Here is a 17,088-nt window from a genome sequence, read left to right as displayed (position 1 = left end):
ATTTTATGAATATTAAATTATTATTTTGATTTGTGGTGCTCAGGGGTTACTCTTGGCTCTGCATTCGGGAAACTTTCCTGGCTGACTTGAAGGGAGCTTATGGGCTACTTGAACCCTGGTTCAAGTCAAATGCCCTACTCACTGACTAGCACTCCAGGCCTAAGAATATTTAATTCTTATTGCCAGGATCACATTAATTTATATTTAGAATACCTTTTACCTCAGATCTTTGCAAAGATGCATTCTTTGCTCAGCTTGTAAGTTGGAAATTACCCTGAACCCACCATGCAACAAATGTCTTCTCTCTCCTAATCAAGTGCAAAAGTAGTTTTCCTTTAACAAGGGCACCCTGCTTGTCAAAATCATATAAATCTAAAGGCTGTGTTAAAATGGGGAAGAAGTTGCAAAATACACTGTCTGAATTCTTCCTCAGGGCAGCCTTCAGAAACTTACATTCTTCCTTCGGGCTGGAGAGAGTGCACTGAATTAATTGCACGTTTTATTGGCAGGAGGATGGAGTTTGAATTTTGCACTGGAAGATCCCAGGAGGAATGCAGGGATTAACTCCTGGGTGTGGCCCTCCCCAAACTAAAAACAACAAGAATCCAATTTATTTTATCCAAATATCAAAATGATTTTTACTTAGTGGAAATTTCCTGGCAACTTGAGAAAGATGTGCAGTGAGAGTGTGAGAAAGCAAGTTAGCACCAGGTAGCCATGCTTCTGTGGACAAGAGAAGCTCAGCACTTGGGGGCCTTCCCACTGCAGTTTTTATTGTTGTAGTATTTGTACTTCCCCTGGTAGCTTTTCATGTTCTTCTTAAAGCAGAGGGCAGCCTTTTTATCACATTCACATAGTTGTTTTCTACACGAGCTCTGACTGGCTGAAATAAGAATGTAAATAGAGATCAGAGATAGTTAATATTCATGGTTTTTTTGTGAAACGTCCCCAGATTCCAGAAGGTTCCATTGTAAGACAAATACTTTTCTTCATATGGTCCTGACTGACTAGAGACAGACTTGGTTGGGATCCTCAGCAAGTGAGTTCCCTGTGCCTGGGATACACAGCAGCCCTAAAGACTAGAAAGGCTCCTCACAGCCACTGTCTCCTTGTAACACATATGCCAGGAGTTGATCCAGGTCTAAAGAAGTGCTGGGTTGTGATAGGGTCATGGCCTGGCCTCTCTCCTTTGCAGTGATTGACTCTGAGGAACATGTGCCCCCTTCAATGAACCACAAGCAGAGGTCTGTTAGGGCTCCTTGGAAGAGTAGATTCTCCCCATCAGAAAGAGGGCTACAGTGTCTGCCTTGGTGGCATTGGTGTAGGTGGCCAGAAGGGCAAAGCAGAAATTGGAGCAAGGGCAACAAGAGAGTTAGTTTAGCTGGTAAACCATGGCCAACCCAGATTCAATACGCAGCATCCCATAGGGCCCCCTGAACACTATCAGGAGTAATTTCTGAGTGCAGAGCCAGGAATAACCCTTGGATTATTATTAAAAACAAACAAAAGAAGTTGGGGGGAGGTTAGTCCTTGGTGTGAGGCTAGTTGGTAAAGCTGCCCACCTGCACCCCCTCTCCTTGAAGTTTCCTTTGTGAGGGGAGACCACCCCACATCGCTTAACCTTGAACATCCTGCTGCTATCCCTAAAGCTGCTAAAGATTCTTGACCTTAGGGAGAGCTCAGGATGGGGGACAGTTTCTGACCAGACAGATTCCTGGATGGTGGGTGAGACTACAATTCTCTAATCCTACTCATGGGATTTATGTGGGGACACTGTAGTTCCCACACTGAGAAATTCCTCAGAACTACACCCCTCAACCTCTTCTCTGCAGTGTTCCCCCTTCAGTCTCCACTTTACTCCTACTCAACCATCCCACACCTGAGGCATAATATGCACCACCATGGACACAGTCCCAGGGAGGACACAGTGGTCAGGGGTCTGTGGTGACTGAACTATAGCAATCCCTTGTGATTCTGGGGATCTACTCTGTGCTCTTCTAGAAAGGCCAGACTCTTGTCCCCCGAGTCAGTGGGATGCCACTCCTGTCACAAACCCATGTGCTATCAGGCTATGAGAAGGACAACTTGTGTCTTGTTTCATATTGGACCCTTCACCATAGTGTCTTCACTTCCCACTTAGCCAGGAGCATGGGGGAAGGGTCATTGTCTCCTGTGTCTCTGTGTCCAATCCCCAGTACTATGAGCACATCCTACACACAGAGACTAGTGTCACACAAGTTCTTGCTTACCACATGTGACTTGGCTTCCTCGGTAATTAACCTTGTAGCTCAGACCTTTGGTTCCACATTTCTTTTTGATCAGACGTCGGTAGCAACAATCATGTGCAAAGCAGCACCTGCAACAAGAAAACCCCACTGGTGAGAACTCTCAAAAATTACGAAGTCTGAGACCCCAATAGCATTTTTGAACATAGGTAGTGATCCCATGATTTCAGATATTCTCTTTTGGGGGGAGGGGTTTGGGCCACACCTGGTGACACTCAGGGGTTACTTCTGGCTCTGTGCTCAGAAATTGCTCCTGTCTTGGGAGACTATATGGGACGCTGGGGGATCGAACCAAGGTTCGTCCTAGGTTAGCATGGGCAAGGCAAATGCATTACCACTTGTGCCACCGCTCCAGCCCCTCAGAATATTCTTGATCAGAGATTATCATCTATTTACTGCTTTTTATCTGGGCCCTCCTGTGGATACAGGGAAGCAGCATTTCCTTTAAGTCCCCAAACTCAATAGACTGCTAAGGGCTCACAAATATCAGAGGGAAGGAAAAGCAGGTGTGGCCTCACCGGTCCGTTGCATCCTTGGGGGATCCTCTGCCTCCATAGCCACAATAGCAACCATAGAAGCTATAATTAGTTACTGGATTCTTTCCTGTTACTTTCCAAATCATGATTCCAAAATCCCCCAAATCCCCATGGGCTGGCAGCAGACCTAGAAAGAAATTGTCATGGTTGGTATCAATGTACCTCTGTCCTCCTCTCAGCTTTTCTCTTATGACCACCTCTCACAAGTCATTCTCTTTCCTTCACAGGAAGAGCCTGGTACAATGGGCGGAGAAACTGAGCTGAGGGTTCTTCCCTTGCCCCCTATCCTGGGCTGTCCCCCTCATTACTATAGACCCAGACATACTCTTACCAAAGGCCACAATTATTGCCAACAGCAGGAGTATCTTCATCCTGGAGCTCTGTGAGGAAAACACACATGAATTGGGCTTGACTCCCCTCTACCTGGGGCCCTTCTGCTCTGACTCCTGCTCTCCTGCTCACTTCATCACCTCTGACACTGAAGTAAGTATACAAGGCAGCAGCACCTGCCAGGACATGAACCCACCATACAGAGAACACCAGTTGCGCACACAGAACTCAGTTCTATGAGCTGTCCCAGCTCTACTAGGCACTTTACATTCATGGAGGCTCAGACCTCATAGAACACCCTAATGAGATACACCTTCTGTTTCTATCAGACAGAGAGCATCCTGGCAGCTGGATCACCAATAGACTGACAGAATCACATAGCCCCAGGTTGTGTATCCCCCCGCACCCCATCAACAGAGCTTGCTGGCTCGATCCTGGATCCATAGTTTGAAATGTCATATGTGAACACGGATCATTCTTATTTTCTCCAGAATTAATACAATGCCTCTCCTTTGAAAACTTCACTACCCTTTCCCCACAAATAAATGCAGAAACACACATACACAGATATATGCACACATACATGTCAGCAAACACATCACCTGGGAATACATACTCGTCACCATCTGGGGTAAGTGGCATTCCTAGGCGACATAACACACTGCTCACATATGCCCTCTTCTGCACGCCACCTCATAGTTGTGCATCATTCTGCCCATGCACACCAATCATGCGCACACACACACACAGACACACACACTCACACACCCAGATCAGCCTAGCTCCAAGACCATCCAATGGGTAAGTAAATCCAAACACAATGAATACCTGGTATTTAACTTTCAGAAGATGCTGACCCCTCTGCCTCCAACCACAGCTATCATTATTCTGGAATTCTGCTCCCTTAAATACAGTGACATTTCACAGTTGATAGTTGCTGGAGTTTCTGAAGAGGGGTGTGGGTGTGGCCAGTGATGGATCCCAGACTGACTTGTCCATGCTCCTGGGTATTCCCCTTTTCTTCCCCCCATCAACTTCGGAACAGCATTGAGATCGGAAAAGCCTCTGGTGCCATTAGCTGTTGCCAGCATTTGAGATTGTGTTGCAATCTTTCCCATGAGCCTTGCTCCTGCCTGAGTAGTTGCCATAACAGCTTTGGGTGTGATTGCATGTCACTTCTTCGCAACCACTTCCAGGAGGAGTGAGGACAGTGTGCTATGTCCTGGCAGTCAGTGGAACTGGTGACTGAGGACAGTTTCCTTCTCTGTCAATGTGGCCTTTGAGAATAGAGAGGGAATCTGATGATCTTGCCTCCTCAGATTAGTTTTATGCCTAGAAAAAGAAAAAGGGTCTTTCCTGAACTGGTTCCTCCTGCCCTGTGTCCTGATTTCACCTCTCCCTGGTCCTCACCTGTTTAGAGAAGAGTTGAGGAAGTTGACTCTGACTGATTTCTCTTTCTTTGGAAGCCTCCAGGGACACAGAGGCTCCAGATTTAATTTCTAAAGCAAATATCCTTTATCCTACTCTCCAATGTGTGCTAAGACATTAGCTTCCACCCCCATATATAAACACTACCCCCATATTATCCACAAAGCAGTGATCAGGTTTCAGAAGCTGGGTGCTCGAAAACACTTTGTTCTTTATACTTTCAGCCTCTTCATCTCCTAGAATAAAGATGCATGACACATAATCTAGAGACAAAATGTGTGCATCAGTGCTGAAGGAAACAGGGATTAAGCCACATGGAAGGGTTCAGACTTCTTTTGCCCAAAGGGGTATTGGGTGGAAGTTGCTTCAATCCCTGAGTCACAGACTCTCTCAGGGGGCCTCCTGCAGACCCCCTGGTACTTGTGTGAGGAGGGACCGCTTGCAGTTTCTTGAAGATGCTCATTCCTGAGATCTGTCCTGGCTGCAGCAGGGCCTCTCCTGTTCTGACTAACAGCTGAGGGCAGCCATCTTGGAAACATCTATTTCCTTCAGGGACTGGGTCTGAGGTGTGTGTTAGGTTGTGTACCACTGACACTTCCTCTGTTGAGGTTCTGAACTCCAGGATCCTAGGAAGTAGCCTTCTTTGGAAATAGGGTCTTCAAGAAAAACCACCTGGTGAGGTCATCAGGGTGGGTCTTTTTTTTTTTTTAATAATATCTTTATTTAAGCACCATGACTAGAAGCATGCTTTTAATTTAATAGGACTTAATCCAGAAAAAAATTGTAGTTTACAAACCTGTCTACTCAGATATGGCCTACTAGAATGTGACTGGTACCACCCCAGAGGAAGAACTCATAGTTTTTAGTTTTAGCAACAGCACAGACACTGAGAAAATCACCAAGATTTCTTACTTGAATCACTCTCAATCACTACTGCCCACAAATTTTTAAGACTGCCTATTACATCTAATAGGAACCCTGGAAGCTCCTGGCCCCAAGAAGAAGCACTTTTTACTGACTTTATGCTATCCTGAATTGTATTTCTAAAAAGTTCTATTTTTCTTTATGTTTCACTTCAATTTATTGATATTTTATTAAAAGAAGAAATGTGGACACAGACATACAGGGAGAAAGTTATATGAAGATGACAGTGAGATTGATGCATGTTTCTAGAAGCCAAGGAATGCTCAAGATGGCTCAGAAATATCAAAAGTTAGTACGGGAGGTCTAGAGCAGATTCTTCTGCAGTGAACCTCTAAAGGAATTAGGCTGGCATCTTGGTCTACAATGGGTTGGAAGACCATCTACACAAGAAGTTTGTACATGAGAAGTTTGAGCCAATCTGTGTAGGAGCCTCTTGTGTAGCCTTGGCAAAAGAGTGTAACTCCCAGGGACCTCACAGGGTCTCTCTATTCTTTTCAGTCAGAAATTTTTCACTCTCAAATAGTTTGTTTAGACCTAGGTCAAGACTCAGAGATAGGATCTGACCTATTTTCCACATATATTGAGGTCACTGGTAGCCCTTGGTCTAAACTCTGACTATCAAGGGTAATCACTCAGTCCCTTTTGTTCCTTCATCTTCCAGGACTTTCTTCAGGAGATCAATGTCTTTGGTTTGGTCTCTTGTCCAGCTTATATAAATAAGATAGAGATTACCAGATAAATGTGGTCCTCTTAAAAAAAAATAAATTACTCAGCTTCATTAAGCAAACTGAAAGTATCTCCCAATTGTATTGTATCTGAGGCTACTTTTGCCCCTCCCACCTTCTATAAGACTTACCTCCGCCTTAGGGTGAGGCAAGACTGCCTATTACACTTAATAGGAATATTGGAAACCCCTCTGCCCCAAGAAGGAGAAGCACATTTTATTGATTTTAAAAAATGTTGCCCTGAATTGTATTCCTCAGAAATTCAGTGTTTTTTTTTATGTTTCAATTCAATTTATTGATATTGTATTAAAAGAAGAAATAGTGGGGCTGGAGAGATAGCATGGAGGTAGAACATTTGCCTTGCATGCAGAAGTGGTGGTTCGAATCCCAGCATCTCATATGGTCCAGGAACAATTTCTGAGCATAGAGCCAGGAGTAACCCCTGAGCGCTGCTGTGTGTGACCCAAAAACCAAAAAAAAGAAAAGAAGAAGAGGAAGAGGAAGAAGAAAAGAAGAAGAAGAAGAAGAAGAAGAAGAAGAAGAAGAAGAAGAAGAAGAAGAAGAAGAAGAAGAAGAAGAAGAAGAAGAAGAAGAAGAAGAAGAAGAAATGGCCACTTTGAGGACTTTGAGGAGAGACTAATCTAAGAAATAAATACCAGAGGGCCAGAGAGATAGTAAAGCAGGTAAGTTCAAGTTCAGTCTCTAGAACAACATAACATTCCCTGAGCATCACCAGAAGTAATCCCTAAGTATAACCTGATGTGGCCTAAAAATTAAAAGGTAATTAGAGAATATGAGTAAATATAAGAAAAATCTCTGCCTCTGGGGATGAAACTTAACAGAAACACAGACCATAGAGATAAAACATGACAAGAAATTACACAGCATGATGGGAACTGATGAAGAATCATAGATGAAAGAAAGATAGACAGCAGGGTGTGAGTCCATAAGGACAGGCCCGAATTTGTTTATTATTATGATTATCTTGCATGTATTTATATTAATTGATATTCTGTGGTTTAAAATGCTGTTAATAATGGTTTCTCATGCATCTAAATACAACACCAAGTCCACCATCAGTGGGTGTCTATCCTTTCTCAAGGACCTCCAAGACCCCTATTTTTAAGTCACTTTCTTATTTAATTGTATGGATCAGTTATCCCAGTATGTTGCTTCTGAACCTTTGTTGCCACCTTTTTTTTTTTTTTGGAGGGGCGTTGGGGGTCACACCCTGCAGTGCTCAGGAGTTATTCCAGACTCTGTGCTCAGAAATTGCTCCTGGCAAGCTCGGGGGACCATATGGGAAAATGAGGAATGAACCTGGGTCCATCCCAGGTTGTCCATATGCAAGGCAAACACCCTACTGCTGTACTATTGCTCCAAGTCCCTTGTTGCTATATTGTTTTGCATCTTTAAATTCTACATATGAGAGAGATTATTCTGTATCCACCCTTTCCCTTTTGACTGACCACTCATCATGACATAAATTAGGTAAAGTTTCATTCATTATGGGACTCAAAACAGAATTTGGTGAGTAGCCAGAGGCCTGAGACCTCTGTGGTATCTACTTGCAGTCATGTTGATTCTGGATTGGCTTCTTGTCCCTTTGAAACAGCTTCCTTACAGGGTCAGGGACCACAATGTTCTTTGGGACCCAGAAGTGAGGGACTGTGTTTTGGAATATGCTAATCTTCAGTCAATATTTGTAAGAGAGAGGGAAAAGGAAAGAAAGGTAGGGAGATACTGCTTTGCAGTAGATGAGAGTCTTTTGCACAATGGTTCAAGACCCAGAGTTAAACAGAGGCTAATGATGAGCTGTAGGCAGATGCTGCAGCCTCTATGTGAACTGCAAAAGTCAAGCTTGCCTAACGCAGGACACTGCAATGACCTTTCAGGGACCCTACAACTAACTGGTTCTCTCTCATACTTCCCGATTGGCTACTTCCCTCATGGCTTAGACATCTCTCTGGGATTTGATCCAGAAGGCAAATAAATCCTTCTCAAAGAGCTTATTTTGTTCTGTTTTCTATTTAAAAAAACATTGGCACCCAGCATTGCTGTTTCATACTGGCTCCACCCTGCCTAACCACTGCAGTAATGTCATAAATATCTCAGTGCAATTGTGTATATGGGATCTCCCCATGCTTGAGATGAGTAGAATCTCAGATAATTCCTCTTTTTTACATATCTTACATGAAAGCATCTTTTCTAGGAGTAAATTAATATGGCAAAAGAGTAGGAGTCTTTAGATTTTAGTACTTAATGTACTTTACCACACACGGCTGATGCTATATCATGCTATTTTTACTTTCATAAAACAGAAGTCAAGAGAAGTCAACCCAAAGTCAATGACAATAGAATCAAGAGACCTAAATTATGACAAGCTATACACAAAATGGACCTGTTACGCTAGCAGTGCAGGGGGCAAAAGGTGGAGGTATAGGATGCATGCTGGGAACAGTGGCATAGGGAAATCAACACTGGTGGTGGGAATTGCCCTAATTCACTGTTACTATGTACCTTAAATTAAATTGTGAAAGACTTGCAGCTCACATTGGTGTCAATAAAAATTAAAAAAAATTTTGTGAAACTTGATACCATTTCTTTAAAAAAAGGGTGTCATGTAATATGTAAACATACCATATGTTATGGTATATGGTATGTACTCTTTACACCAACAAAAGAAGTCCTCAAAGTCTGAAGGCTCTGCCAGCACAGAAGAGAAAATGTCTCTTTCTGAAGATCAAGGTCCCCTGAAGAGTGAGAAATGGTCTTTTCCATCAGCAAGAAACACCCTAAACTCATATTCCTCCATGCCCCCCATATTATGTTACCAAAAGTTGTAAGAAGCTAATTGAGGGTGAGTAGTCTTCTGCAGAAGAAGACTCTTAATTTTATAGCATGTCCAGAACACCCACCACTCCTGAGCTGAAAACTCCCAGAGGACATGGGCTGACATAGTGTAAGATGATGGTGCTAGATAGGGTTCTCAGGTGACATGTGAAGTGGAAGATTCTAAAGACAGTAGCTTCAAGAAGGGAATCTGCCACTTTCTCTTTATCCACCTCTGCACCTTAGGAACAGCTGAAGAAATCTAGTACTGATAGGAGTCTGCTGTGAGTTGAGCCTTGCTCTTTACAAGAAAATCAGTCCTAGACCCTACACAGGCCTTTTGGGTTCTTGCCTTTCCCTCTTGAGAAGAATTTCAGGAGAAGATGAGCAGTAAAGTAAAAACAGATTTTATTTGGAAGTTTCGGGGAGACAGAGAGAGAGAAAGAGAGAGAGCAGAGAGCATGAGCACGAGCATGAGAATAATGTATTTAAGAGAAAAAGAACTTGGTCTCCAGAGTGGAGAAAGAGTCCTAGCATTAAAATATGAAAGCACAGATCTCCAGAGAAGATATTGCATAGTTCCTGTGTCTACAGAGTGGGTCCTTTGCAGTTAGTGACCAAGAAACTTTTTCAGATCCCATCTTTTGGTTTTATTATGTTCCAAGAACTCATTGCCAGAGGACTCCCTAACTATCTGCCAGCCTGCTTGCTTCAGTGGTGAGTACTATCCTCTTGCTTCCTAGCTCACAGCACAGGGTACCCTAGAATAAAAGGCGACCTAGAAGAGCATTGAGTGAATGATGAGTGAATAAATGAACAGTACATATATGAGCACAGAAACCAGGTTCTTTTGGACTGGATGTTAACATAGAGCTATCTGTATGGTCACAATAGACAGAAGTGTTTTCCCAATTTCCAGAATCCCAAGAACTGTCGTTGAGAAGGCACAGGGATAGCTTATGGAAACACCTGTCATGGATCTTGGTGAATTTTTTGATAGATATCGGTTGCTTTAAATATTAAAGAGGTCCTTTGGATGGGCTAGATGGAGATGGAGGTCTATGTCCTTTAGCCCGGGCCAGGTGGCTCCACCCCCCACCCCCCCATTAACAGGCGGGTCTGCATGTTCAGGTGGCCGCAAGAAGGCAATTCATTCACAGCAGGCTTCAGGAAATATCAGCTTTATTCATGCTCTAGCCAACATATGTGGCTTCTATATTATAACCATTTACGCATGCTATTTTTAGCTTGCCCTGAGTCTAGCCTTTATCAGCCCTCTCTAGCCTGCTACCTCTCCATCCAGGTAAATGCAAATCTCAATCCTTTCTGCCCCTGAGGCCAAACCTTTTATTACCTTCCCAAGAACCCTCCCAGGAATGGGAGGGTCTTGTAGGTAAGATCAAGTTACACAGGAAGAATGGGGCATGGGGTTACAGATATCAACAGTTTATTTCGTCACAGCAAATAGTTACTCTGCTAATCCCAGGCTGCCTTGTCAATAATTTCCTTCTTTGGCTTGCTGAATCCATTAAACCACAGTAACATTATCTTGGCTCTAGCAGAGAGCTAGAAACTTCTCTAACCAATTGCTCCTACACTAGTGAGGTCAGTGGAGTCAGTGGGACCATTGTTAGAGATCTGTGTTCTCTGCTTACTGTGGTTTCCAGCCTCTACAGGAGAGGCTGAACCTCCTGGAATGGGCCTCTCTCTTGACTTTGGAACCAGAGGATGGGTGTGAGGCTATTGGAAGGCAGGGAACCCTTTTAACCACTTCTTGATGAACCAATAAAGGATGGCCATGCAGAAAGGGCAACGTGGTGGGAAACTGAACCTCTGGCCCAGAAGAAGAGTTTGAAATTAATGCCTTCAGAACAAAAATAATGAGTGCAATTCTGGAAAGGCCCCTACTAAGGAAGAACTTTTATGGGCTCCTTTTCCTTCGAGAAAGCTAGGGCTTAGAAAATTGGTGGTAGAATGGGGGCTATACTTAGACTCTAATTTTGAATCTTCAGGAAACAAATTTGAAGAAGAGGTGACTAGTGCAGTAAAGATAGCTTTTATTTGCAAAAAGATGTGGGAGTAAGAGTTCGGCGCTCAAGAGGGAATGTGGATTTCTCCAGAAGAGTGCTGAGAGTAAAAAATTTAAGTTGAGATGTGGGCTATCTCACGATGATTTTTGGCAGCTTGCCTTTGCAAAAGTAATTTTATGGGGTTCTCCCCTAACTTCCTCAACTGGACTTTCTTTGTAGGTAATATCTATTGCCAAGGTGTTGTCAAGGTGAAGAGCTCTGGCCTTTTTGTTTCTTTTTGCATTTTGTTTCTCTTAAAACCTCCTTTTACCTTTTTATGGGTAGTGTCTCTCTGTATTGAATGGTGTCTTGTTTTCTGCATTCAATAAGCTCAGTACTTTCATTGCAAATGGATGTGGTCTTCATGCCTATTGGCAATTTCAGGATTGGTGATTAAGTGACTTTTTTAAATGATATCTTGGCTTTATACTTCCTCTAAAACTCATTGCCAGGGTCCCCTCTTTCTACCTATGGGAATAATTCTGTGGTGGTCTCAGCTTGCAGTTAACATAAGAAATCAGAATCACTGAAAAAAGTATATTTTGGCCAGTGGTTGTCAAGCAGCTCCTTGGATCTTACTGAACCAGCCAAGCTTTGTCTTTTTCTGCTGCTTTCCTGGCCATTTTTATTAGCCAGAGTTTAACATAAATCATTCAAGTTAGAGTCAAGGATACTTGTGCTAATTAACTCAGAAAAGATGAAAGGAAAAAGTTATTTTACAGGTGTATGGCAACACCACCTGTGAGAAACAGTTTCATTCAAGCACATAAACTTCCAATCTTTTCAGACTATTTTATTTGAGTACAACTGTTCTAATGTCTTTGCAAATAGAAAAAGAACATGGTTTCATAGGGCTGGAGAGATAGTACAGTGGACTGGAAGCTTGCCTTGAACATAGCCAACCCGGGTTCAGTCCTTGTCACCTCATATAGTTACCTGAGCCCTCCACAAGTCATTCCTGAGCTTCTCTGGATGTAGCTCCAAATAAAATACAGTGGTTTTAGAAAAATAAAGGAGCAGTGAAAGTATCTTAACTATGGATGAAAAAATAATACCGATGGACAGGAGAGGTGCACATAAGTTAAGGTGTTTGCCTTCCATGCCATAAACCTTAATACTACCCCCAACACAGCACCACATATGCTCCTCCAAGCAATTCAGGAGAGATTCCTGAAAACAGAGCCAGAAATAGGCCCTAAGCAAAGATGAGTATATAATAATAATAACAATAATAATACAACTACAACAATAATAATAGATATAACAAGGTGTCAGGGATGTATCTCAGAAGGATAGTACATGTCTTGCATGTGCAAGGCCCTTGGTTCAGGCAGCACCACACAGAAAAGAATAATTATCACAGAAAACATTGATTAGCATTATCATAAAGTCAGACACTTCTTTCCTCCTTCTTAAGACAAAGATAACAGTTATAACAGGGTTATAGAGGACTTTCTGTTCTTGTTGAGTTGTCTATTTGCATATCCTGCTGCCCTGCAAAGAACACTTGGATCATTACTGCAAGCTATAAATCAGGCTTGATAAAATCAGATACTTCACTATAAGCCTGTGAATTGAAATCTGTGTTTCTGAGGTCCAGAAGATAACTTACATGCTAGAACACATCCCTAGCATATATTAGGCCCTGAGAATTATCTCTGATACCATCTGTCTCCCCACTTACCAGCACTGTTGGGTTTAGAGCCTGTGAATTTTTTTCCACAGGATCCTCAGGGGTTCTGTAGGTACAATAAGATTTGAGAGGAGTCGGTGCAATAGTACAATAGGTAGGGTGCTTGCTTTACACACAACCAATCTGGGTTTGATCATCTCCAGCACCCCACAGAGTCCTTTAGGCACCACCAGGGTAATTCCTGAATGCAGAGGCAAGAGTCACACCTGAGCATCACAAGTGTAGCTCCAAAACAATAATAACAAAAATTATGATAAGATCATGGTAAAGACCATCAATAATTCAAGTCTCATCTCCTTGTCTATGCCTTAGCAACAAAATCCTCAATGGACCAGTTTGGAGAAAGGACTACTATAAAACCACTTTATAAAGGCAAACTCTGTCTTAGAAATTAAGACTCGCCTTACCCTGAAATTCTTTTGGTGAAGGAAGATGACAAATCTGGAAAAGCTGGGCAGAAAACTAAGTTAGATCTGATTTTTCCTTCTCCTTAAAGAGCAGCTCCTCATTTCAACCTGAGTCTAGGTCTCCAAGGACATAGATAGTGGAGAAAACTAACTCCTTCACTGATCACTCTTTATAGATGCAGACTGACAGTTGTCCAGTGGGGTTGGTGGGATACTAGCATCCACACCATGTAGATACTCATGCTAGATTTTTCCAATCCTAACCCTCCTAGATATTTCCTAGTGTGACGGATGTCGATCAATAGAACAGGAAGGCAGTAATGCTTTCTTTTAAATTCTATTTCATTCCTTGATCCCCATTTCACCCAAGTCACCTACATCATATGTCAAGATAGCCATATGTCAGGTATCCTTAAACATAATTGACAAGATAGCCAAAAGAAAGAGTGGTGACATAATTTCTGAGCCACTCAGATCTTAATTCTCTTAGTGAAATCTACTTCTCCTACTAATAACATATATGCACTATGGTTTGACAAGAGCATGTCAAAGGGCCATCATCACCATAACTTACAGAAGTTTTCACTGCTCTAAACTCTCCACTGTGCTTTACCCATTCATCACTCTCCCCAACTCAGACTCTTGGCAGCCACTCACCTGCTAATTGTCACCACAGTTTTCTTTACCAGTATGTTCTACAGCTGCCCTCATATACCTTAAAGTCTTTCCAGATTGGGTTCTTTCCTTCAATAATAGTTTCTAAGGGTCCACCAGGCCTTTTTGTTTGTTTGTTTGTTTGTATTCTTTGAGTCATACCTAAAGATATTTAGGAGTTACTCCTAGCTCTGACTCAGGACTAATTACTTCTGGTTGTGCTTAGGGGACCATATGGGATGCTAGTAATAGGAGCCAGATCAGCCAATTGCAAGCCTACTGTACTATCATGCTAGGCCTTTTTGAGTCTTGAACATTCCTTTTTTAAATATTAATCTTTATTTAAGCACCATGATTACAAGCATGTTTGTAGTTGGGTTTCACTTATAAACAGAACACCCCTCATCACCAGTGCAACATTCTCACCACCAATGCCCCTTCTCCTCTCCCACTCCTGCCTGTATTCGCGATAGGCATTCTACTTCACTCATTCTTTAACATTGTCATGTTAGTTGTGAGTGTAGTTATTTCTCTAACAGAGTTCACCACTCTTTGTGGTGAGCTTCAAATTGTGAGCTGGTCCTTCCATCCCTTCCATTCCTTAACTCTATTGTCTCTGGGCCTTATTACAGTATGTCTTTATTTTTTCTTAAAACCCATAGATGAGTAATACATAGCTACATACATAGATGAGACTATTCTGTGTCTCTCTCTCTCCCTCTGACTTATTTCACTCAGCATGATAGATTCCATGTACATCCATTATAGGAAAATTTCATGATTTCATCTCTCCTGACGGCTGCATAATATTCCATTGTGTATATGTACCACAGTTTCTTTAGCCATTCGTCTGTTGAAGGGTATCTTGGTTGTTTCCAAAGTCTGGCTATTGTAAATAGCACTGCAATGAATATTGGTGTGAGGAAGGGATTTTTTTAACTGTATTTTTGTGTTCCTAGGGTATATCCCTAGGAGTGGTATAGCTGGATCATATGGGAGTTCGATTTCCAGTTTTTTGAGGGATCTCCATATTGTTTTCCATAAAGGCTGGACTAGACAGTATTCCCACCAGCAGTGAATAAGAGTTCCTTTCTCCCTACATTACTGCCAGCACTGATTGTTCTTATTCTTTGTGATGTGTACCAGTCTTTGTGGTGTGAGATTTGTATTCATTGTAGTTTTGATTTGCATCTCCCTGATGATTAATGACATGGAGCATTTTTTTCATGTGTCTTTTGGCCATTTGTATTTCTTCTTTGAGGAAGTGTCTGTTCATTTCTTCTCCTTTTTTTTTGGTTTTTGGGCCACACCCGTTTGACACTCAGGGGTTACTCCTGGCTATGTGCTCAGAAATCGCCCCTGGCTTGGGGGGACCATATGGGACACCGGGGGATCGAACCACTGTTGGTCCTATGCTAGCGCTTGCAAGGCAGACACCTTACCTCTAGCGCCATCTTCCTGGCCCCTCTTCTCCCTTTTTTGATGGGATTATATATATATTTTTTCTTATTAAGTTCTGTCAGTACCTTGTATATCTTAGATATTAGATTCTCCCATTTCTGTGTGTGGCTTTTGCATCTTAGGCACTATTTCCTTTGAGGAGAAGAAGTTTCTCAGCTTAATATAGTCCCATACTCCACTAGGTCTTTCCATATCGTTTCAGATGGCAATGTGTCTGGGCTGGAGCCCAGGAGTACATTGGGTCAAACCCTTGCCTTATACACAGCAGACTTGGGTTCTATTCCTGGAATTTTATATAGTCCCTTGAGCCAACCAAAAGTGATTCCAAAACTCAGAGTCAGAAGTGACCCCTGAGTACAGCTGAGTGTGGCCCCAAAACAATCAAACAAACAAAAAAACCCCAAACAACAAAACAAAACAAATGACAATGTGTCAATAATTCTTCATTGTTTGTGGGGGGGAGGGCTAGGCCTCCCCAGTGGTGCTCAGAGCTTACTCATGGTTCTGTGCTCAAAGATTACTCCTGGTGGTGCTTGCAGTACCATATATGGTGCCTGGAACCAAACTAGGTTTAACTGATATAATACACAATCCTAAACCCATCTACTATCTTTCTGAACCTCCATGCTATCTCTCCGGCCCCAAGGATATTAACTCATTTTTGGATGTATGCTTTTTTTTCTCCTCCTATCCAGACAGGTGCATTTTTATTTCTATGAAGCATATTTAATGTAGTTTCATGGTCTATGTTTGCTTTTGTTTTTCTGATTATTGTAGTCAAATCATCAAAAATGTCCATATGGTCAATATCTGACCTTATCGTCTATGTTTTTATTTCTGTTTATGGTTTCAGGGATCTAATCCCTGAAAGACCACTCAAGTCTTTAGTTCAGTTTGAATTAATTTTTGTGTATGAATCAATCAATAGTGATCAATCCCTTTTTGCATGTATATTTACAGTTTTATCCAACATCCCTTAAGTATATATTCTCCATTATGTAATCTTTTGGCATTTATTTTTTTATCATAACCTTGATGTCCATATATGGTGAGTTTATTTCTGAATTCTCAGCTTTGTTCCATTGATCTATGTGTCTGTTTAGCCCTATAATATTTTGTTATGATGATAATTTTGTGGTTTCATTTGAAGTCGAGGAGTATTACACCTCCATTTTGTTCTTTCTGCTGAGGATTGTTTTTACTATACAGGGTACATTGTGTGAGGTAAATATAACCACTACACTACAGAAACACCATTATAAAGGGTACTTTGTGAGTCTATAAAACTTTTTAGTTTATTTTATTTCTGTGAAAATCCTATTGAAATCATAGGCATTATAATGACTCAGAATATTGCCTTGGGCAAGATGTCCATTTTAGCAAAGTAATTCTTCCAATTCATGAACACAGACTAGCTTCCAATTCCTTTGTATTTTCTATTAATTTAAACAAAGTCACACAGTTCTGAATGTAAATAGCTTTCAACTCTTTTTAAACATTCATTTTATTCTGTTTCTTTGTTCTGTGCCAGGGCTACAACTCATGATGTTCAGGGGTTACTCCTGACACTGAACTCAGGGATCAACCCTACAGAGCTTGGTAAACCATATGGGGTTCCTGGAATAAACATGGGGTTACTGTGTGCAAGGCAAGAGCCCTGTATTATCACTTCAGCTCCCATTTTATTCTCTTTTATTTTGATGCAAAATTTTTTTTGTTTTGTTTTTAGGTCACACCCGGCAAC

The 17,088-nt window shown here is 41.8% G+C and overlaps 1 protein-coding gene across 1 annotated transcript in view; it reads right to left on the bottom strand.

Annotated features, from left to right (window-relative positions):
- Window positions 1-740: 740 nt before the first annotated feature.
- LOC126006641 (phospholipase A2, membrane associated-like) overlaps window positions 741-17,088 on the bottom strand; it is a 41,810-nt gene continuing 25,462 nt past the window's right edge. Inside the window, exons 2-5 of the mRNA XM_049772134.1 lie at window positions 3,153-3,201; window positions 2,804-2,948; window positions 2,250-2,356; window positions 741-883 (exon numbers count right to left, since the gene is read on the bottom strand). Coding sequence (XP_049628091.1) covers window positions 741-883; window positions 2,250-2,356; window positions 2,804-2,948; window positions 3,153-3,201 — 444 coding nt within the window. The remainder of the gene's footprint in view (window positions 884-2,249; window positions 2,357-2,803; window positions 2,949-3,152; window positions 3,202-17,088) is intronic.

Source organism: Suncus etruscus, chromosome 4 (assembly GCF_024139225.1).
Source record: "Suncus etruscus isolate mSunEtr1 chromosome 4, mSunEtr1.pri.cur, whole genome shotgun sequence".
NCBI classification, from domain to species: Eukaryota; Metazoa; Chordata; class Mammalia; order Eulipotyphla; family Soricidae; genus Suncus; species Suncus etruscus.
This window is presented reverse-complemented; position numbering and strand designations above follow the sequence as displayed.